The following is a 23,176-nucleotide window of genomic DNA, read 5'->3' as shown; positions in this document are numbered from 1 at the left end:
AGCGTGTCATGGAAGCAAAGCAGTCTAAAAGTATCTTGAGTTGTATTAACAGAAGTACAGTTAGGAGGTTGAGGAACATGATTATCACCCTTTGCTCAGCACTCCTTAGACTACATCTACATACCAGTCACCAGTTTCCCTCCTGGCCCCACATCATTCTAATAAGAAATGTTGAACAACTGGAGTGATTACAGCAGAGGACCATCAAGATGGTCAGGAGCTGGAGCACTAGCCCTGTGAGAAGAGGCTGAGAGAGGTGGGCTTATTCTTCCTGGAGAAGAGATATCTTCAGGGGACCTACCAGGAGCCCCTGAGTGCCTGCAAGCAAGTGATGAAGAAGCTGTAGCCAGGCTTTTCACAGTAAGTGCATGGTAGGAGGATTTAAAAAAAAAAAAAAAAGTGCTAAATTGAAGCAAGAGAGATTCCAACTGTACATAAGGAAAAAAAGTCTTCCCCATGAACAGGTTGCTCAGAGAAGACGTTCAGTCTCCATCCTTGGAGGTTTTCAGAACTGACTGGATAAAGCCCTGAGCAACCTGGTCTAATCTCACAGCCAACCCTACTCTGACAGTTGCACTAGAGACCTCTCCTAAAATCCCTTATGATCCAAGTAGTTCTCTGATTCTACATGTTCAACAGAAGGTAGATTTTTCCACCCAAATTACAGCACTTCAGCACTTCATTAACAGAAGCTTCAGTGTGGTACTTTCTTACATCACATGATGCAACAGCCTTGTATCTCTTCAGAGGGTAACTTGGAATATGTCAGCCCCTAAGCGAGAGAATTAGCTTTTGACAAGTAGAATAAATGTTATACGACAGAAGCACCAAGGATCATGATGCATGAGATGAAGTAAGTTTCATGCAAATGTGAAGATCAAAACAGTGAGTCACAGAAAAAAAAAGAGGCATACATCATTAAGTCAGAATAACATAATCTTCTCAAGAACAACAAAGAAAACTTATGGTATAGCACTGTTGAAACAACTTTTGCTGTCTTGTGTATTGTCTAGTTATTTCTTACACAGTCATCATGAAAACTTTACCTGAGTATCTGAAAAGAATGGAGCTGGTTTAAATGTCATGGAGCAATGTGATCTAGAAAGTAATATAGGAGGAGGAGGAGTCCTGCTTTTTTTCTTGCTGCTCATAGCTTCTTTGAGACTGTGATACAATGCAGTTTGTTCAGCTTCAACTTGCTCAATTAAAGTTAGTGCTTCCTGTGATTTAAATTAAAACAAAGATAAAAATTACTAAAACATAACAATCAGACAGATTTAACACTTACAAATGGTTTTCAAAATGATCTTATGAAAAGTCACTGCTATGTAGAAAATTTTTATAGATTTTCATGTCATCTTACATCTTAAATTAGGATGAATAGTACTTTGTGTAAGCCCTACATTTGCAGATTAATTTTACAATGTACAATAAAGAGAATGCAGGGTTGCATATGAAAGAAGCAGGGCTGAGGCATATCCAGTTTTGGAAGAACCTATAGGAAAAAAAGAAAGTGATCACAAATAATGTTGATTAGCAATTCGTGTCAACCAGTGATTAGGTCCAACAAGAAACAAAAAAGATATTAACGCTTACTTAGGAGAGAGCTGGAGACCTAATCTGTGGAATTTCTGAAGGAGATGTGAAAGTGGTTAGACTTATTTTCTGTACTCCAGAAACAGAGGAAAGAAATAAAGTCCAGAAATAAAGAAAAGGGAAGAGAATGCAAGCCCAGAAAAAGTAGGGCTAAGCCACTCCCCTTTCTTAGCCGGGAAGAGCTGGGAGCTCACTAACAGTCTATTAGAGTCTTCCAAAAATGTGAAGGTGTCCTGCACATAGTGACTATGTGGCCATTTGGCTGGAGATCAGGGTACCTTTTTTTCTTACTGGAATGAATGACAAATTCATTCAATGTTTCTTCATTTTGTTTGCATTGTCAGGCTAAGAGAAACTTAACTGGGAAATTTAATATTACAAATTAGTACTTTTATATCTTTACTTGTGGCAGCTGTCCAGTGCAAATCAAAACCAAAAGGGCCAGCTCCCAGAGATTAAGAGATTGAAGATAAATTACATTCTTGAACAAATTACATTCATTGGACAAATTACATTCTTTTGGGAGAAGAGAGATAATATACTCCTACAACTAGGGTTTTTATTTGAAGCCTTTTAGTACCATACACTGGATCAAGGATTTAGGATGAACTGAGTCTGAAAGATAAACTGAAAAAGAAAATCCCAAGTTATTGGTTATTCAGTGAGAGTCCTATAATCTTAACAGTTCCTTGTTTCTGTCCTCATACATTTATAAGGCCATAAGAACTGTACTGGATCATATCACAGATTGAATAAGCCTTGTATCTCATGTTCAAAAATGACCAAAAAACTAGCCACAGATTTATAGTGAAATGAGAAGTTAAGATTTAATACAGCCTTGATTACATCACACAGCTAACCATTTGCACAGCTCCTCACTTCACCCCACTCCCTCCCCCTTTAGATTACGGTTGTATCCACCCTAGTAAGAAATGTTTAAGGAAAGATATAAGATAAAGAGCAAGATATGGAGTGACTCTTTCTCTCACGCAACCATTCAACTTTTGCAATCAGTAATTAGAAAATTCATTGCTTCCTTAAAAATTATACTTCTTTTTGGTAAGCTGTACTATGATACAATTTTTAATTAAAAGAATCACAGACTCATTCTTCTCTGAGGACATATTTCTTATTAGTGCAAAGATGGAACTGCTCCCAAGTTGAATAAAGATAGTGTTGTGACTGAGAGGTACTATATGACATGTACTTCACTAACTGTAGAACTTGGAAGATAATAAATGTGGCAGTGTTGCAAGAGGAGAACATCTTCTGGTTGAGCAAGCCAAATGTCACTACAAAAAACCCATATTTTATCCCTGCCTCTGCCACAGACTTGCACTGTGGTATTAGTTTAATCACATTAATTCAATTTTACAGCTGGCCAACAAGAACTACCAATGTATCTAATTCTGTAAAGATTTGGATGTCCAACTAGACATATAGTGCAGGAAGGAAGAATAAAATAACTGTGAGAGAAGTTTAAAAAAATGAAGGGTACACAGTAGCTCAAGTAGTTAAGCAGTGTAATATACATAAGTATATATATATGACTCAGAAGCTTCCATACCTGTCCAGTGGTTTATTGCATGAGAAAAAAATTATTTGTATGTTTCTCAAAAAAAAAAACAAAAAACAAAAAACAAAAAACCCACTTGCTTTCCTATTTTGAAGCAAAATAAGAATAGACTTTTATCATATTGTGCTGAGTACAAAACACCAGAAGATAAAAGTAATTCTATATACACCCCTTGGATGTTCTATAATAAAAAAGGCAAAATCCTCTACACAGAAGCATGGAAATAAAAATAAGGATTTGCTGTTCATGAAGCGAGTACTGTCGACCTCAAGGAAGAAAATTAATTGAGCATATCATTAAATATTTCATTATAGTACAAATATCAAAGAAGATCATCCTAAGTTTGTCAAGACAAAGTTAATTCTGACATTTTCAGGCAAGTGGCTGCAAATATATTATATTCTTTTACCTACATCTTTCTCTGTGAAAAGTGCACAGAATTAAAATATAGTGAAGGTCAGTATAAGGGTTTTGCAAACTTTTTTTTTGTGATAACCACACATTTCTTGGGAATTGCTTTTAAATCTTCATGAATATAAGATGTATATCTTATATATATGAATCTCATATTCATAAATGCTACTTTTTTTTACAAATATGAGATTTTTAGTGTGTGTTTATTCTGATCCAGTGATTGCATTCTTCTGACATAAAAAATACATGTGTTAATTACCATGCTTCCAAATCTGTAGCACATAAAAGAAAAACTCTGGTAACTTCTTTTTTAAAACACTTTTTCACATATGATATACTGAGAATTGCAGATTCTGTTATCTCTTGTACAGGCTCTAAAGAAATTTTATACCTCCCTGAGGAGAAGGCAATTTTCATGGACAGATGCTGGTACAATGTTCAATGGAAAGACTCCCATTGATTTCAAAAGACTTTGAGAGATCCCATGAAGAATCTACTTTTAGATTATTTTAGCCTGAATAAATTCCAAAATCTCCAACTTCTAACTTTTTATTTAATAAGAATAAAATAAAGTCCACATAATCATCACCAGCCAAAGTAATCTAAGACAACTTACAGATCTGGGAAAGAGAAGGATGTTGAAGACTGCAGTGGGGAGAAAGAAACCTGCATAACATTTTGGCAATGCATAGGTTCATAACTGCAAACTCTAGGTGATTAAGTGTAGAAAGAAATATAATATCTTCTTTCAGGTTTCCTGTGTGCACAAATTCGAGGATGTGCTCTTTCCTTTTTTTAAGTCAATTTATTCTTTCATTGTAATGAAACTTCTCAAGGAAAATTTGACAACAGAAGCTAAAAATACTCCCTGTCCCTCAAGTTCCTTCCATTTTTCTTCTTTTTGTAAGACGGAGTAACCTAAATCTTAATTATATAGAACACAAAAAACTGTGATAATGATAAAGAATTTCTATCATAAGAATTTTTGTTATTACCTCCAGCAGCTGTCTTTGGGAAGAAATAGTTAACTCTTCAGGGAACTTCTGTACAGCCTTTTGCATCAAAAAGATTGCTCTGGATAGCTTATTCTTTTTTATTTTTCTCATTATAAGTGCCTCTGTAAAATAGGTATTTTAAAACATTTATAAAACAGCACCAATAATTTATTATACTTCTAAATATATTCTATATATACACTAAATATACACTATATTGCTGGAAAGCTGCCCAGCGGAAAAGGACCTGGGGTTATTGGTCAATAACTGGCTGAATATGAGCCAGCAGTGTGCCCAGGTGGCCAAGAAGGCCAACAGCATCCTAACTTGTATCAGAAACAGTGGCCAGGACTAGGGAAACAATTGTCCCCCTGTACTGAGCACTGGTGAGGCCACACCTTGAATACTATGTTCAGTTTTGAGCCCTTCACTACAAGAAAGACATTGAGGTGCTGGAGTGTGTCCAAAGAAGGGCAACGAAGCTGGTGAAGGGTCTAGAGCACAAGTCTTATAAGGAGCGGCTGAGGGAACTGGGGTTGTTTACTCTGGAGAAAAGGAGGCTTCAGGGAGACCTTATCGCTCTCTACAACTGCCTGAAAAGAGGTTGTAGCAAGATTATTGTTGGTCTCTTGTCCCAAGTAACAAGTGATAGGACGAGAGGAAATGGCCTCAAGTTGTGTCAGGGGAGGTTTAGATTGGATATAAGGAAAAATTTATTCACTGAAAGGGTTGTCAAGCATTGTAACAGGCTGGTCAGAGAAGTGGTTGAGTCACCTTCCCCGAAGGTATTTAAAAGACATGTAGATGTGGTGCTTAGGGACATGGTTTAGGGTGGACTTGGCAGTGCTAGGTTAATGGTTGGACTTGATGATCTTGAAAGTCTTTTCCAACCTAAACAATTCTATTATTCTAAAATCTTAATTAATAAGCTTTACCTGTTAAATAATGCAAATCTTGACTATTCTTCACATGAGACTTGCTAGACTTAAGACTTCCATCATCCTTTTGAGCAGCTGCATGGGAAGGAAATCCTGAGTTACTCATTCTGACAGAGCCATTGATAGAATTTTAGTGAGAGGGGTTAATATATAGCTTTGTAGTAAAGCTCTGTTCCATCTCATGTTCTTGTCTTTGATTCAAGGAGAATTTCTTGGACTGATCATGCCACTAAATATATTCCACCCTTATGCTCTAACATCTTTAGCAGTTATACTAACATCACAGGAAAAGAGGCATCTTATTTGATATTATGCAGCAGTACACAGGGGAGCTCTGCAGTGTAAAACTAATACTAGTTTTTAATTTAAAAAAAAAAAAAAAACAAACATCAGGACTGGAAGACCAAGTAGAGTTTTTTTTTCAGAAGGCATTTGGCAAGCATGGGATATCTGATGACTGGGAAGAGATAAGGACAACTTCACAGTAGAAATTCAGATTACAAAGCACATTGAATAAAATATTCAAGTCATTCTCTAGAGAGAAAATTAGCACTACAGAAAAAAAAAATATCTGCAGAGTATCCTCCAGTTCTTCCTTACTGTCACTGTAACAGTTAATATTATAACTGAAATACCACAACAAACTGTCTAGGAATCAAATCCAGCAGTTGTTAGCAAAGTTTAACTCCCATTGATTGAATAGAGGTTAGAAACTAGTATCATGCAGTAAATCTAAATTCTGGAAATTCAGTATATTACTTCTGTCTGTACGTGGCATACAAACTGCTGGACATCAGCTCCTCTTCTGAAAGCAGATACTACTTAGTATTACAAAATATATCCACAGAGAACTCTAATCAAGCTATGAAGATAATTTAGCTTTACTGAAACCTACCTTGTGTCATTTTAAGAAGTTTCACAGCTACTCGATGTTGGGCCTGAATGAGCTCCAAGTGTAAATCCACTACAAAACTATTCTCTGTTCCTGTCTTATCATTACATCCCAAAACAGAATTCAAATTCTGATCATTTGAGTCCATCTAATAAATAGGAAGTGGCAATTAAGCAAACACAAACTTATTACTTAGCTTACTGCATTTATCTTGACTTTGATATTATTATTTCAGTAAACTGACAAACACAGAGGTTCATCATATCTGTGTAATATGCAGTCATTCAAGAAAGCATGGAAGGAAGGAAAATGGTTAGACAGAGAAAGCATGGATAACAGGCAAAGAAAACTAGACAAAACCTGAGAATCAATAGGAAATTGGATTAATAATAAATATGAATCTGCAGAAAAATTTGTTATATTGTGTTAGCAGTCCATAAAAAACAAAGATCATATTGGTGTAGATTGTTAATATTTAGAAAATCAGAACTGCCCTCAACAACAAAAATTAATTTTAATAATAAACTGTTGCAAGCACTACATATGAAAAGGATTTCTGCTTTTTTTTTGTACGAGAAAACTACAAATTATAATCATTTCCAAACAAATATGACAAAGAAAACCTAAAAGAGTTTATAGTTTATTACTAAAAGTGAAAAATGTTATTTCTACTACAAAGATAGATATTTCTGACTCTTTTCTCACATGGGGCAGGGTGATTAGGCACATCTGATAATGCTAAGATTTCTAAGTATGAAGAAAATACGAGTTTTGGGTCATCAAAATCCAATATAATATTTATAGATTTTGTTACAGTGTAGCTTTTTGTAGACTTTACCTTTGTACAGCAGTTGTCAAATACTGACTTCCCATCTGGTAGAAGAGTCATTGAGTGAGATGTGTTCATTCTATTAATTGCTTTTTCAAGACTTTCATAAGCAACATGTAATTGTTCTGTAGGACTTTTCTGAAATGAAAACAGATAGAAACACATTTTATTAGATAACACCATTAGGTATCAAAAGTAAAGTGCTATCATTTTTAGCTGTTGCAGTTTAAGTTCTGCCAAATAATATTTACATAGGCATTGCTCCCCATGCTTTCATATACTAGCATCAATGTTTTAAATTTCAAGTCATTTTAATAAATCTAGGACTGATTTTCCTTCAGCTCTCAAAAAAACAATTTACTAACTCAAAGATTTAGCTTATAACAGAATGAAACTGAACTTAGGAGTTGACAAACACAGTATTTTTCACAAGCAGTTTTTCAATGTTCCATTAGATGCTGTTAAGAAAACACTGATTTTTCAGAAACCAACACTTTTAAGTAGACTGTCACTGAATTAAAGCTTCTCCATGTGTGTAAGCATTAAGACATGTCATAGACAAAACTCCAGAATCCTCTGACTAATGTATGTCTTTTCTTCCGAATGTGTTTTACTAAGTAATTTTGAACTATTTGGTTGGACACATCTGCAAAGTGCTGCGCACTGAACACACTGAACAAAGCAGGAACATTCAAGATGTTCCATTATTTCACATCACCCTTACAAAAACAAACAAAAGCACAATCCAAAATATTTCCCTAAATGAAGCAAGGACTAAAGTTTGTATCTTTGTATGTTTAAACATGCGCTATTAAACCATTTAAAGTTGGTATTATACATTGGCATAAAAAAAGAGTGTACAGTGGAAACCAGTATGGTTATGTTGTACAAAAAGTTTCAACCAGAACTTCTTTCATATCACAGATTACTGTAAAAGACTATGGGAATATTTTCAAATTTTATATAATTTGAAAAAAAATCTCTTTTTTTTTCCCTCTGCAATAGCATGATTGTGTGAAACATTCCAGCTTTAGAAAACTAAATACAAAACTGTATTAAAAGCATCAGGCAGAAATAAGTATTCTTATGCTATTCAAAAACACTATATTAATGAAAAAGAATTACACATTACCATCAGTATTTCAGGCATATCACAGGTTTCATCTTGCGAGAGAGAGGCACTTCTTCCTTTTTTATAGGGAGAAAATCAGAAAGTAAAAATTAAGTATACTCAGAAAATTTTAGTACCATTTGATTAGCTCTACTACTTATTTAAGAGTCTGGCAATAACTCAATTTGTCAGTACTTGATTATGAAAGGTAAGTTGAATTCCTATACAAAAGTCAAGACCTGTGTAAGCAAGAGATCCAAATTAATGACCCAATAAAAGCCAAAGCTTCAGTATGACCTCAATATTTCCTGCTTCTCTTTGGCCTGCCACTAGTCAACCAGCACTTGAATGCTCCAAAAGAGCCACAGCACATACTGCCTCCTGCCTAGCCAATATTGAGAACGTATGAGTAATCTGAGGCTACTCTGAAGGGGCTAAGAGACTTGTAGAAGACCTGTGAGGAGGGTGAGTCATAAGAGAAGTTATTCAAAACGGGGTTACATTGGTAGAACTGAAAATGTAAGGAAATAAGGCATAAATCCTTTGCATTAGCTCTATTATGGATGAAATTGTGCATACAAAAGGTTATCATTCTACTCTCAACAACCTCTTTACAGTAACTTTTAAATATGTATATTTCTCAAAGTTTTCAACTCAGAAAAGTTCCAATCTTGAAAAAGTTTTACCTGCTTTTTTCTTAGATTTACTTGTAGAATCAGCTGCATTTTCCAATATTGCAGTTAGCTGTAAGGCTACCTCTGCAAGCATTACAGCGTTAGTGTCTGCTATGCCGCTCTTCTGGATTACTTCACTTATTATCCAGAGTACATGAACCCACTAAAAATGGGCAGAGGAGAAAGAAAAATAATCAAGACAGAGTTCAAACAAATTTTTGGAAGGTACTTAGGTACTACAGAGGTAGACAGGGTTTTGCAATCAAAATTGTTTAAAAAGTTTTATAAACACAGGACAACTCCTTTCTTGGATTTAGCTTCTTTTTTTGAATGCTGCAAGACTAAGGTGCTGAATTTATGCTGCTTCAAAGCCCCTACTTCTTCACGTAGCAGACTTTTTTGTTTTAGAATATTACTATTTTTTAATATTTTAGAACAGTTTATGAATTTTCAATGGGCACTTTTATACCTTGTCATGTTGTGGTAAGCCTTCCAGCAGATTTGATCATTTGCCTCTCATTTATCCCCATGTCTTCGCACTTAAACAGTATAAAAGAGGCCTGAATGCTCTTGTTAAGCACACAAAGTAACCATACACTATCTTCTGGTGAATCTCTGAACAATTTTACTATAGAGATCAGGGCCACAAAATTAACTCCTCCAGAAACTGTTTGGTTAGCATCTACTGGCAGCCCAGAGATACTACTGTAAATTATCCTTCATAAGACTGCAGCAATTCACATTTTCAGCAAAGAATCTGCATTTTACCATAAGAAAATGTACTTAGACTGGATATCAATATATTATCTTGGCTTTACTATAACACATTGCATTCACATTAAGAGAAATACATTATAATAAAGGAGTACTTGGCAAGCTCTGTATTTGTGGATGTACTTTAAGTAGTCACTTCCACTCGTTTGGATTAGCTGAAGTCCCAATTTACACTTCTGCCACAGAAACATTATTACATGAACAAGAATTTCTTTGTCAGGTTGGATATTCTGAAAAGAAAAAACAATATAATTGTAGAAACAGGTATGTATACTCTCAAAACACTTAGTATATAAATAGTCTCCGAATTTTTCAAAGTAAGAAAATAAGCCATTTTAATATTTAACTTTATTATACAAGAGGACAACATTTTGAAAGCTTTAAGAAATACTTTTATAAAGTAATTTCTGGTAGACCACCCAAGCTTTTCTTCTCCCAACAATACAAGTGGTTTTAGAGTGGGGTTTTTTTTAATTCTTTTTTTATTGTTAAGCTCTTAGAAGTAAGAGACAAGGAAAGCAGTGAGATGAAAATTACAAGGGAGAGACAAGCAAATTAATTATCTGTGAAGTGTTGTAATAGTCAGTACATTCTCGGGAAACTAAGTAATGTAATTTAACAGGTTTTTTTATTACTTTTTTTTTTGTTACAGTATTTAAATATTTGTAGAAGAAGGTCTAAATTAGTAAATTTCATTTTGCATTGACAGAGTACTTCCATGGGTTGTTGATGCATGTTAGATGAGGGAGCAGTGAAGGACAATTTAAACAACTAGAAAAAAAAGGTTGTAGTGGAGTATCTAACAACTGAAAGAAATGTTAAAACACATCTACATCTTGTGAAGAGAAAACGAACAAATTCAAAACTATTCAGTTAACCTCCTAATTAACACATTTTAAAAGCCAATAGAGTGCATCTACACTGTGTTAAACACATTCCGAACAGTGATCAAGGATCAGTACATATCTTTATCACCATTTATACTGGAGTTGGACTAGTATCTCAGGTGCAATGAAACTCAAGCCTACTTATGTCCACACTATATGTACACTCATATCTGTATGAGCATAACATTTCAGGAATATTGATATTGAGAAGTGAGGGGAGAAAAAAACTGAAAAAGAAGTAAATCAAGATGGCTTTTGCCACTCATTTGGTGGCAGCAAGCTATTAGATTGGCTCAGCTATATCATGTAACTTCATAATCAGTGAATTCACTGTTAATCAGGGGAGAATTTGTCTTTCTTCCCCGGACAGATTAGGTACCAAGGAGATCTGTGGATAACTATAGGAGAACAAGAAGAGTTTAAATCCAAGTAACCTGCCTCCCTAATACAGTAGTCATGTAAAAAAATGACAAATCATGCTACCTAAAGGTGTAACTACCTCACAGGCACGGTATTTGTCCTGAAAATTTTACACTAAAGCTAAAAAATGTGTGCATCCCAGTTATACTCAAAGTGGGGCAATGTTTGAATTATATCTAAAATTAATTTTGCAGTCCAGACATATGCCATGTTAGGTTAGCAGAACACACTTTTTCTAAGGAAAAATTTTCATTAGTCTTTTGCATCACAAGTTCTTTTTGTGTAAATGCTAGTGGAGACACTGCCCTGTAATTTTTTTCCCTCACAGTAGCACATTAAGTGAAGTCTCAGTTTGAGCAAGTAAGCTAAAAGTGTTTGCTCCGGGAATAAACCATCAGATACATAATGGGATTATTCTGTAGTACAAACTTCAACACACAAAAGCCCCACTCTCTTTAGTTTTGTTGTTGCTGCTTCTTGATTGTTTGTTTGCAGTGAGAATTTACCTTAAATTGCAGGCATACAGCTACTATAAAGGCATTATCATTCCTTAGGGTCACTGCTCCCATTTCTATAAATACTGCGGAAATGTTTTCTACACTTAAGCATACTTGCCCACCTAAATGTCTCATAAAAAATTTGTCTTGCTTGATTAGCTGAAATGTGCAATTAAATCTATGATATTCTGAGTGGATTTAATATCTATTAAACATTTTTAAAGTAGCCTGAGTATAAAGCATCAGTAAATTTTAAAAAAAAAATTGAAACAAATATTTTTTTTTGTTAAATCACAAATTGATCACATCTTATGGGTACATTTTTTAATTTTTGCTATTTCATTTTTGTAGTTTTCAATCGTGCAACTGATTCCTTTGGTCTTAAAATATATGCATTCATTAAAGAGTATGTGATTCATTCAGAAGAAATGTCTCTAATTTTATTATACCTGCTCAGATGTGGAGACACAGGAAAACACTGTTGTTGCCAAAATCATAAGATCATGAGAAGGCTCTCCATGCTTTAAGGAACCCTCTACATTCCATGTTTATTAAAAACGAAGAAAAGGAAAGGCAAGATGTTATTTCTAGTTACAAGCCTATGTTTGAAAACATCTAAGTTAACTGACTTACCAATTTATGCCAGCAGATAATGTACTCTAAGAAACAGTACATACAAAAGGGACAGATATTCCCAAGTTTATTCATTTTCAGTGAAACATAAGTGTTGTTATTTTTAGAAATTGAAAGTTTTCAAGATATTTGCAGTTTTTTGGAATGTTATACAATTAAATTACAGTTGCTTTAACAAGTTTTTCTTCCTTCAATGCAAGGAAACTTTACATAAATGAAATATAAGGACAAAAGAAAGTCAAGCATGTCTGTTTGACTTTTTTCCCTGAAAACCTGTCTGAAAATAGCCATTCATTTTACGTATTTGCATATAACATGATGTATGTTAAACATACATGCTATTTCACACTCAAGAGAAATGGTATAAAGTCAAGTTTTGGCAAATGAAAACTGGACAAAATTCTGTAGGCTGCCATTTCTCAATTGCTAGTTTTGTCATAGAATACTGCATGCAACATATTAAATAGTTTTCAAATAATAAACAAAATTTCTTGCTGCAAAAATATTTTAAATGCAAACACAGCTATACCTGAACAACACTCACTTCTGAATGTTTGCTTGTTTTCAGAATCATGAGGCATACTAACTTCTTTGGTATTATTTTCACTAACAGAAAAACTATGTTTAATTTTTCTTGGAAATAGTAAAGGTTGCATCAGCCTAATAAGTTTGAGTTCCATTTCAGCTTTCTTCCATGTTGGATCATCTTGAGCCTAATTGACAGAAACAACCAATAGAAATTTGTCTTTAAAATACGTACTTTGAATAATCTTCCTTACCCTCATGGGAAAAGATTATGTAAAGAATGTCTAAAGAGCATTGGGATTACCTGAAGAAAATTAACAACAAATTCAATAGCAGAATCAAACACATCCCACTTCTCATAGCTGAAAGCTAATTTTACAAATTTCACAGCAGCATCTCCAGACACTCCCTTTTCTCCTGCAGTGATGACAAAAATATTTTGTTTTATATATATATATTCAGAAGTTCAATTTAAGCAATAATTTGGGTATTGATAAATACAATGGTTTTGAATAGTCAGCATAATATTGAAGGATTTTTAATAGCTCTACAAGACACAATAGCTTTATCATTTTGCTGTAATGTGTAAGATTATATACTACTTTAATGATGCATCTGCAATGTCCTGTTACATTCCAAAGAGGCTGTACTGTTATTGATATTAGCATATCTGTGTAGAGGATATTAAGGACCTAGTCCTTTCTGTTGCAGAAAGAGTTTAAATCTGGATATCACTCCATAACAACCCTTCTTCACAGAAATTTAGTTTAAAAAATGTCTAGAAGCATGAACAATTTCTTGCAAGGTAGGTGAGCATTTCTCATTACTGTATCAGAAAATGTGCATGTACACACAGAGAGTCTATTTTCTCACTCTTTAAAGTGTACTGAGGCAGAAAGGGATTTCCTGGTCCTTGGAAGTCTAAGCTAGTGTCTTAGCTAATATATTCAGCAGTGTTCTGCAGTCCTAAGAATATGCCACAGTCATATCACCTGGGCACGTGGTCATTCAGCTAAAAGATGTTAGCAATATTAACTTAGTAATCAACAGCTGTTATTTTCCAAAGCAGCACAATGATTGGCCCGAGTATCTCAACAAGCTTATGACAGTACTACCGTTACTACATCCCAGTTCTCTTCCATAAGAATGCACCAGGACATCATAGCAGAATCTGGCCTTTGAATGAATGTTTAGGGACCTTAACATATCTAGATGAACTGCTATGCTGAACAGTATGTGATTACAGTGTCCATGTAATTCTATATGCTATTTAAGTAATATTTGTGGTGAGAAAATCGTAATGATATCTGTATATAATCCCTTTTGAATGCCTTAACATTCTATATATAAACAAGCATATCTCACTCAGAGATGACAGCATTTTGCAGTCTCTTTGTGCATAGAACTGCTGCTAACGTGAAAATGCATTCTGCTCACCAAGCATTTACATCACTGGGTACAGAATTCTTTGAAAATTCAAAGCTTCTTTACCTGTTAGTATCAACTGTAGAAGGGTTGATGATGCATTAATTATACCAAAATGATGAGTGCAATTACTTCCTTCAATACCAGTACTGCTCGCTCCACCTTTAATATAGATAACTTGTTAAATTAGTTTATATTGTATTTGACTTGTTATATTCTAGTTAGCCAGTAATCGTATGAAAAAAAAAATATGATTCAGAATTGTACAGTCTCTATAGATTATTTTATTAACAAAATATTTCTATACATTTGTCTATATTCAGTCCAGAGCCTAGTAAAAAAGATTTAGAAGGAATCATCAAGTGCAGCGTCTCTCACAAGTTTTTACATCTAACTTTGAGTGAATTTTTTTTTTTTTTTTTTTTTAAATGAAACACCATGATGGGTTGCTCTTGCCTGGCTTCCAGACCTCCACCTTGCTGCTTGCTCCCTCCCCCTTCTCAACAGGACAGGGGGAGAAAATAAGATGGAAAAGCTCATGGGTTGAGATAAAAACAGTTTAATAAGAAAAGCAAAAGCTGTGTGAGCAAGCAACTATTTCCCATAGATGGAGCTATCCAGCCACTACCTGGAAGGTAGGGCCTCAGGAGGTGTAGCAGTTTTTTGGGAAGACAAACACCATAACCAGTAATGTCCCCCCATCCTCTCCCTTAGCCCCAGGTTTTATTGCTGAGCATGATGTCATATGGTATGGAATAGCCATTGGGTGAATTCGGGTCAGTTGTCCCAGCTATGTCCTCTCCCAGCCTCTTCCCCACCCCCAGTCTACTGGCCTTTGAAGGGAGGAGAGTTAGCCTTGATGTATGCAAGCACTACTCAGCAACAGCCAAAATGCTGGTGTATTGTCAACATTGTTTTAGCCACAAATGCAAGGCACAGCACCATACAGGCTGAAGAAAGTGAACTCCATTGGATTGAGAAAAGAGATGCGTAAATGATTGCAGATTTTTACTGATATAATAGACAACAGACATCAATCCAGACTTTTATCTTAAATTTTATGAAGATAAGAAATATTGCCTGCTTTTACAGGTGCTATTGTTATAAATTAAAATATATGCCTTCAGGCAAGTTCTTTCTTTTATAGCAAAGAAAAAAAAATAATGAAATGGAGGTCTGGGCTCCTCACTAACATTCTTTTTTGCTTCTTTATGCTGTTACCTGAGAGGATTTCCAGGCCTGCAACAAAAAGCTCTGCAATGACATCACGAATTTCAATTTCAACAGGAATAGGTGGAGCAGGGTCTAAGACATGCCTGCTACTATCAGACAGAGCTTCCAGGATGGCAAGGAACTGAGCTGCGGCACTGTCAAACATTTCTGTCAGCAGTTGTGCAGTAGTAGTGCGAGGCAATGGCAACTAGGTAAGAAAAAGTAATGTAAGCCTTGTAGTATCTAAATCAAGTTACAATAAAGCAAGATTTCCTTCAAAACAGTTAATCTTTTGAAAGTAAATACATGTTTAAAAGAGAAAATAATATACTGTAAAAAATACAGTTGTTATTAATTTCATGCTTCAAAGGCACAGCAAAGCCTCATGCTAAGAGGGTACAGTACTTAAGAAGTGCCATAATTTCATAGCAACCACACACACTGCTGCATGGTATTTTACTTAGGAAACAATACAATAGAAATTATGAGTGAGAGTATTAAGACCATGTAGTTTAAAGCCACTTAGATCTCTCCTTATAATGATACAGACTTGACCATAAGGAGCTAAGTTCTACACACTTTGCAGAAAATCAGAGAAAGATGAGGATGCTCAGCACTGCAGTGAAAGCAAAACACTATAATATTCTTTCACTTGCACATTTCAAACAGCATAACATAAAAATACAAGGTGGAATACACAAAAATATATTTGCACTATTGACAGCTAAGAAATCAGAGATCTATGTAAGAAAATATTTTTAAAAATTTGTGTTCTGTTTACATTATTACCAAACCTCTACCAGACACAAAGTAAATCAGAGATACTGTACTTTAAAACATTGCTCATAATCCATAACATTTCAGTTCTATTTATTTGGCACTTTCCAAAATGAAAACATTTTAGATCAGTTTCTAGGTATATTTAACTAGAAAAAAATTTGGGAGTTTCCTTCTCGCTTCGCTGGATCCACATCCTTTATTGTAGCTTCCAAATTAATACTTACAGACAAGCTCAGATATGTACCTGATTAAAAAAAAAAAAAAACCTACCTGTTCAATATCTGACAGCATTTACAGTTTTAAAGCTAACAGGTTATTTTTGTTTTCAAATAACTTACATAATGAGTAAGCCTCATCAATACTATAACTATCTGTCTTTTCCAAATAAAGAGGAACTACTTCTGCTGGGAGTAGAGTAAAAGCAAGAGCAAAAGGCAGTTAATACTGGATACTGATGGAGCAGCTAACCCTGGAAACCATTTCCAGGCACTTGAAGGACCACAAAACTATCAAGAGTGGTCAGCATGGATTCATGAAGGGGAAGTCATGCTTGACCAACTTGATAAACTTCTTTGTTGAAATTACCTGCCTGGTAGATGAGGGGAGAGCAGTGGATATTGTCTAACTAAACTTCAGTAAGGCCTTTGACATTGTCTTCCATTACCCTCAGCAAGTTTGCAGGTGATACAAAACTGGGAGGAGTGGCTGATATGCCAGAGGGTCATGCTGCCATCCAGAGGGACCTCGACAGGTTGATAGGAACCTCATAACATTCAACAGGGAGAAGTGCAAATTTCTGCACCTGGGAAGGAACAAACCCATGCACCAGTACACAGTGGGGGGCCACCCACCTGGAAAGCAGCTTGGCAGAAAAGGACTTGGGGGTCCTGGTGGACACCAAGTGGAACACGACCCAGCAATGTGCCTTTGCAGCAAAGGTGTCTGACAGCACCCTGGGCTGCATTAGGCAAAGTATTGCTAGCAGGTCAAGGCACGAGATCCTTCCCCTCTACCAGTGAGGCCACACCTTGGAATACTGTGTCCAGCTCTGGAGTCTCCAGTATGAGAGAGACATGGATACACTGGAGAGAGTCCAATGAAGGGCCTTGAAGATGTTTAAGGAACTGGAGCATCTTCCCTATGAGGAAAGGCTGTGAGAGTTGGGACTGTTCAGCCTGGAGAAAAGAAGGCTCATCAGGGATCTCATCAGTGTACCTGAAAGGAGGTGCTAAGAATACAGAACCAGGCTCTTTTCAGTGGTGCCCAGTGACAGGACCAGAGGCAATGGACACAAACTGAAATGCCTGAGGTTCCCTTTAAATATCAGGAAACACTTTTTTACTTTGAGGGTGACCAAATACTCGCACAGGTTGCCTACAGAGGTTGTGGAGTCTCCATCCTTGGAGATATCTAAAAGCTGACTGGACATAGTTCTGGGCAGCCAGCTCTGTGTGGCCCACGTTGAGCAGGGGAGTTGGACCAGGTGATCTCCAGAGGTCCCTTCCAACTTCAACCCTTTTGGATTCTGTGATGCCCTTTCTCCTAGCAAAATAACTCCAAAACAAATTTTCAACATTTTTAAAAATAAACCTTCATAATGATGTTTGGAGACTAAAAAAATTTCAATGCAAACTATAAATTCTTTTTAATATTTTGTGTCGCTGTATTCAATACATCTTTTTCCCCAAAATGCAGATTTGTTTTTATGAGCCCACTCTAGGAATCAGACCTATGCAAGCAGAAAGCAATATCCATCACATATATTCCAGGACAGGCTAAGCATAAAGTACAGGTTTTGTTTAAATACTTTTGTTAAAATGCAGAGCAGAATGGGCATGTAATTTACTACTAATAATATTTTTGCATAAGCATTGTCTTGTCATGTTTAGAAAACAAACATTGCACCCTCTAAGTGAAAGCTAACTTAAACAAAATAGATTAGATTAGCTTGTTTCCATTTTTCAAGATGATTTAAGTATAAAACCAAATTCCATTGCATACATACCAGAAGAGAAGGAAGAGCTTTAATTCTTTGCTACTGCAAGCATAATGTGCTCTGTAACAAGCTGGTCTGAGCTCTAAATATAACAGTTCCACCTGTTATACTGCATCGTACATGTTTTATAATTAAAAAAGGAAATTGTTTTGAAAGTCAAAACATTAAGCAAAAATAAATGTCCCATATTTTCGCATTTACTTCATGCTTAACAAACCTAAAAAATATTCTGAAATAATTATTAAAAGAGTGCTTTCAGATTTTACATCATTCAACAAATCTTATAAAACTACAAAAGGCATGTAGAAGCAAATATGAAAATTCAATACTATTTCTTCTTAAATTAGGTAATGAAAACTGTTGTAGCACATTTTAGAAGCAAAATACTTTTGGTGGGGGAGTTATGAACAGTCTAATTTCTAACAATTTGCTTTTAATTTCAGGTATTCAGTTTTGTCAGAAAGTCAAGCAGATGCTGCAGAACAAAATCAATTACTGAAGATTTTTCAAGCTTCTGGAGATCAGATATATGAGATTGCTGCTATGTGACAGATATAGGTTCATAGTAACATGACGGGTGCCTGATGAGCAAACACCCTTTTTGAAAGCATGCCGAGTTCCTAATACCCTAATTATTCAGCACGACTTTTAGATTATCATAATTCGGAAGTACTTAAGTCTTCCAGAATCAACTGACCTTGAGAAAGTTGACCGGTACCTTTATATATGCAAACCACAAATATCTGAACACATTGAGGTTTGGGCCCTATCTTGGATAATGGGAAATTTCCAATAAGTGAGGTTTGGAACAGATCAATTGTGCTGTCTATGCAGCTGTTTAATATTAATTACGATTCAAGTCAATGATTTAAAGTGGAAGTGTCAGATAGTCTTTTAAAAAGCTTTGATGAATAACATATAACAGAAACATTCAATACAATCAGATCACATTTGCAACATATTGATATAACTTCATTATAGTTTTACTATTAACCACAAGTAGTATCAAATGAGCAATCTCAATTGCTTCTGATAAATCTTTCTAATACAGCCAATTTTCTTTTAAAAAACCAACATAATATAGACTAATGGCAAAGTAATAATTAAATTAAAATGGCATCAATATTAAACAATTATTTAAGATGGAAAATACATCATTCTTATTCAAATTATTTGGCTTTTACTGTACCTAGTGCAGTACATGTTTTTTTACACGTAGCTTATCCCAAAGTATTTTATGAATAAATTAGATAATTATGTGAAAATTTTCCAGATTTAACCTATCAGTTCAGCTCTGAATGTTTCACTCTCTTCTAGCATCGATAAACTGTAGCAAAGAAGATGTCACTTTGTAGTTTCTCTTTCCTTTTGTCTTTCAAAAAATGCAAAGAAATTCCTCAATTTTGCCATTATATTATGAGGTACATATGTCATGGATCTATATCTACCTCATGAGAATAAAAAGATTATGGAATTTCAGTCCAAGGAGACCTCAAGAAACTTGAGGAAGTAGTTCTACTAGGAGAAGTGCCAAGCTCTGCATCTGGGGAGGAATGCATCTGTACAGTCTGGAAACCAACTTTTGAAGTAGCAGCACTGCCAAAAAAGGTCTGGTTGTTAAACCTGAGCCAGCAGGTTCCTCTTGTCACAAAGATGGCAAACTGCAGACTAGGTTACACTAGGAGAAGTATAAACAGCATATTGAGAGGTTATAATAGCTGCCCACAACTTCTTGAAGACTTCTAAAGGCAAAGAAGCCAAACTCTTCTTTGTTGAAAGAGATAGTACAAGGGGCAATGGCCACAGTTTCAACTTTGAGGGACTGGACTACAGGACTTCAGTTCAGGTAATGACTCTGAAAGCATCAGGGATGACTTGCAGATTGGACATTAGGAAAAGTATGTTATTTAGGGGGGTAGTGCAGTACTAGAAGAGGTTATCTAGATTGACTAAGGAATCTCCTTCATTCAAGGTTTTGAAGACAAAGCCACAGCTGATTTGATCTCTTGCTGGCAAAAGTCATGCTTGAAGTCAGAGGCTGGAGTAAATGACTTCCAGAAGTCCCATGCAAATAACATCTTTACTCCTACGACACTACAATAACAGTAATTCTTCATAATGCAGTATTTGCAAAAGAAAATAATTTACTCCATAAAACCAAACTATCTATATTTATATCACCATCAGCTAACAACATTCCACAGAATCATGCTTTTTAGCACAAGAGGGTGTCACAGAGCAAAGAGATCACAATCTTTTGCTTACATAGGTGCACAGCATCCCAATGAGTAGGCAAGATTACTCAGTAAAAGACTATGAGTTTGGGAGCTTGCTGATTAGTACTTTCACTCCTCTCTGAAAGCTTCCTATGGAATACTGCAGGAATTACATTTATTTAAATCACAATTGCAAACAGAAAGCAGAACAACCATTTGTCCATCACAAAGGGAATAACCACTCAGACAGAAGCATCCTCTTTGGCACAGTGAAATCAAAATGTGAACTTTATATTCTATCTATGCAGTCCTGCATCTAGGAAAGGTCTTGAATTCAAAAGACCTATCAACCTATGACCAAAAATGGATTATACAATCTAATATGCATAACCATTACAAACCCACATAGTAGCATAATGGCATAAAGATAAACTGAACTGCTAAGTTTGATGTACTAAAATCTGCATGTTGACCAAAAAAGGGACAGTGCACTCACACAAAAAATAATTTTCTTTGATTGTTTATGATTCTTATCCCAATGGATCACTCATTTTTGACACTGGTGGTAAAGAACACAAGGAAAGAATGAAATTTGAGGAAATTCATTACTTCCTTAGAAGTCTACTTTGTATCCTGGATACCTTTCTCTAATTTATGGTATCTTGCAGAAAAATAAATGGCCTTCAAAAACAATCTCTCAGGACTTAAGAGAGTTCTACAATGTAAGTACAAAAAAAACTAAAAACGTGGTAGCTTTTTTTCAAAGTACCCCTTTATCTTCACAGTAATTAACACAGCAGGCTAAACTCAGGACTCCCACACACTTGGTATGAATTTGAATAAGATTCCTCTTATTTGTATTGCTAACATAATTGTTAGAGGAAAAAAATGCTAGAAAAAACACTATTTTCTGAAGTAGCAATTGCTACATCTTCCCTACTTTCAAGATTGTTCTGAGTTTTAATAATAAATTACATTAACTATGAAACTGAAAGTAAAACTGTCTCTTTGTGAATAGCAACATGTGTATTAAGCCGAAATATATCACATATTCACTACATGCAAACAGTAAACAAAGAGAAGGATTATACAAAATGCTAGACTTACATTTTGTGCTTCTTTTAGGCTAACTCTTAACTTAGGTTGAAAGCAGCTTTTCATCTTTCTTCTGGATTCATATACTGCTCTCTTGAAAATCATTACTGACATCTGACACAAAGAAAGAAGTGTGTTTCATGCTCTGTCCGTAGAGACTGTAACTACTCTACCTCTTTATAATGAGATGCAGAATGATACCTTTAGAGTGGCCTCTTTAAAAATCTTTTTTGTCTCCGAATTTTTCAGCGAAGAACTGGTATTTTCTAATTGCTTCAGTTCATCAATTTTAATCAGACCACGGCGAGCAAATATCTGTCCAAAGTATTTAAAAAAAAAATTATACTCTTGTTTTCATATTCTGTATGTAGGTATTCAATTTTAGAATTGTATCATTCTTATATTCAGACAACTGCAAAGAGCTGAAATGAAAGTCAGGTCATAAGCAATAATTGAAAAGGAAAAGAAAACCTTTGCAAAACACCTTTTGCATGTATGCATGCTACTACTTAATACTAGAAGCCTAGAACTATGATTATATTAGAAAATACTATCGCATTTAACTTTGAATTGATTACTCATTTACATGTGGAAATACACCTCGACTTTGTAGTTAAATTTTGGAATATGGGCAGAACTCTAAATACATACAATCTGATAATAAGCAGGAATATTTAAGTAAATATTTATTTCCCATTTGCTTGCATCTGAAATGTTATGTATAGTAAATCAGGATACCTCTCCATGAATCCCGGCTTGACAATCAAAATAACACTGAGAAACTGCAGTATATAGGGTGGCTCTCCATGTCAAATAATGTACAGATAAGAGCGGAATGGATGATTCCATACATATACTGGCCCACAGTAAATATTCCAGGACCTGTATGGAAGAAGTCCAATTTTAAAATGAATGCATTTCAAGCTATATAAATATACTAAGGACACATATGAAGATTTATCCTCACCTGGTAAGACAAATTAAGAGAGGGGGAAAAAAATCACAGAAACTGTATTAACTTTTAACACGTTTTATTGCCTACATAGCATTCCTCCTGCATATTATTGGGTTTTTCCCATCTGAAACTCTGGTTAAGCATTATATTTTAGCCTACCAGCTACCTTAACTATGCCAATTATATCTATATACATAGAGAGGCTATCACTATAGCCTTGCCACCACACAAAGGTCCTGTCCTTCTCTCTCATCGGCTCTTGAGTTCTCCCTCTCCTTTGTGTCAGCTCTAGTGATCATTTTTTCCTAAGTTAGTTTTCAACTAGATCAGCAAGCTTATTTGGGATGCAGTGGAGTCTGCCTTCTTTGGTGACAGCCTGCACTTAGATTAAGCTACAAATATTAAGAGCCGATAGTGTAATTCCACAATTATATATAGTTTAGTTCCTCTCAGCTTCAGGGCCAACATAGGCATTGCAGCAGTCTAATTTTTCTAATTGGTCCTACTACATTGATTGAATAATAAATTCCCTTTATATTTTCTTTGGGTCAGCTATTCCTTGAGGTACAAAGAAAATATGCACAACCTTAGTCCTAAATTAAGTCAATATACAGGTTTTCTTTTTGTCTGAATTAAAAGAATCTGAAATGTCTAGGATCAATTCCTCTGTTTCCAGTGTAGTACAAGCTTGAATATATTAAAAGAGGTGCTAAATCACTTCTGATTTTAAGAAAGA

At 35.1% G+C, this 23,176-nt stretch overlaps 1 protein-coding gene across 1 annotated transcript in view; it reads right to left on the bottom strand.

Moving 5' to 3' along the window:
• Window positions 1–23,176, bottom strand: part of CFAP54 (cilia and flagella associated protein 54) — a 117,606-nt gene that overhangs the window by 79,494 nt on the left and 14,936 nt on the right. The window contains exons 6-21 of the mRNA XM_086740073.1: window positions 22,224–22,367; window positions 21,687–21,800; window positions 21,498–21,599; window positions 15,402–15,606; window positions 14,253–14,321; window positions 13,066–13,178; window positions 12,781–12,949; window positions 12,053–12,138; window positions 9,895–10,029; window positions 9,038–9,188; window positions 8,373–8,428; window positions 7,250–7,378; window positions 6,415–6,559; window positions 5,517–5,594; window positions 4,582–4,703; window positions 1,047–1,220 (exon numbers count right to left, since the gene is read on the bottom strand). Coding sequence (XP_086596199.1) covers window positions 1,047–1,220; window positions 4,582–4,703; window positions 5,517–5,594; window positions 6,415–6,559; window positions 7,250–7,378; window positions 8,373–8,428; window positions 9,038–9,188; window positions 9,895–10,029; window positions 12,053–12,138; window positions 12,781–12,949; window positions 13,066–13,178; window positions 14,253–14,321; window positions 15,402–15,606; window positions 21,498–21,599; window positions 21,687–21,800; window positions 22,224–22,367 — 1,992 coding nt within the window. The remainder of the gene's footprint in view (window positions 1–1,046; window positions 1,221–4,581; window positions 4,704–5,516; window positions 5,595–6,414; window positions 6,560–7,249; window positions 7,379–8,372; window positions 8,429–9,037; window positions 9,189–9,894; window positions 10,030–12,052; window positions 12,139–12,780; window positions 12,950–13,065; window positions 13,179–14,252; window positions 14,322–15,401; window positions 15,607–21,497; window positions 21,600–21,686; window positions 21,801–22,223; window positions 22,368–23,176) is intronic.

Source organism: Chlamydotis macqueenii, chromosome 1 (genome assembly GCF_036417535.1).
Source record: "Chlamydotis macqueenii isolate bChlMac1 chromosome 1, bChlMac1.mat, whole genome shotgun sequence".
Classification (NCBI taxonomy): domain Eukaryota; kingdom Metazoa; phylum Chordata; class Aves; order Otidiformes; family Otididae; genus Chlamydotis; species Chlamydotis macqueenii.
Note: the sequence above shows the minus strand (reverse complement) of the source record. Positions and strands in the feature narration are given on the sequence as shown.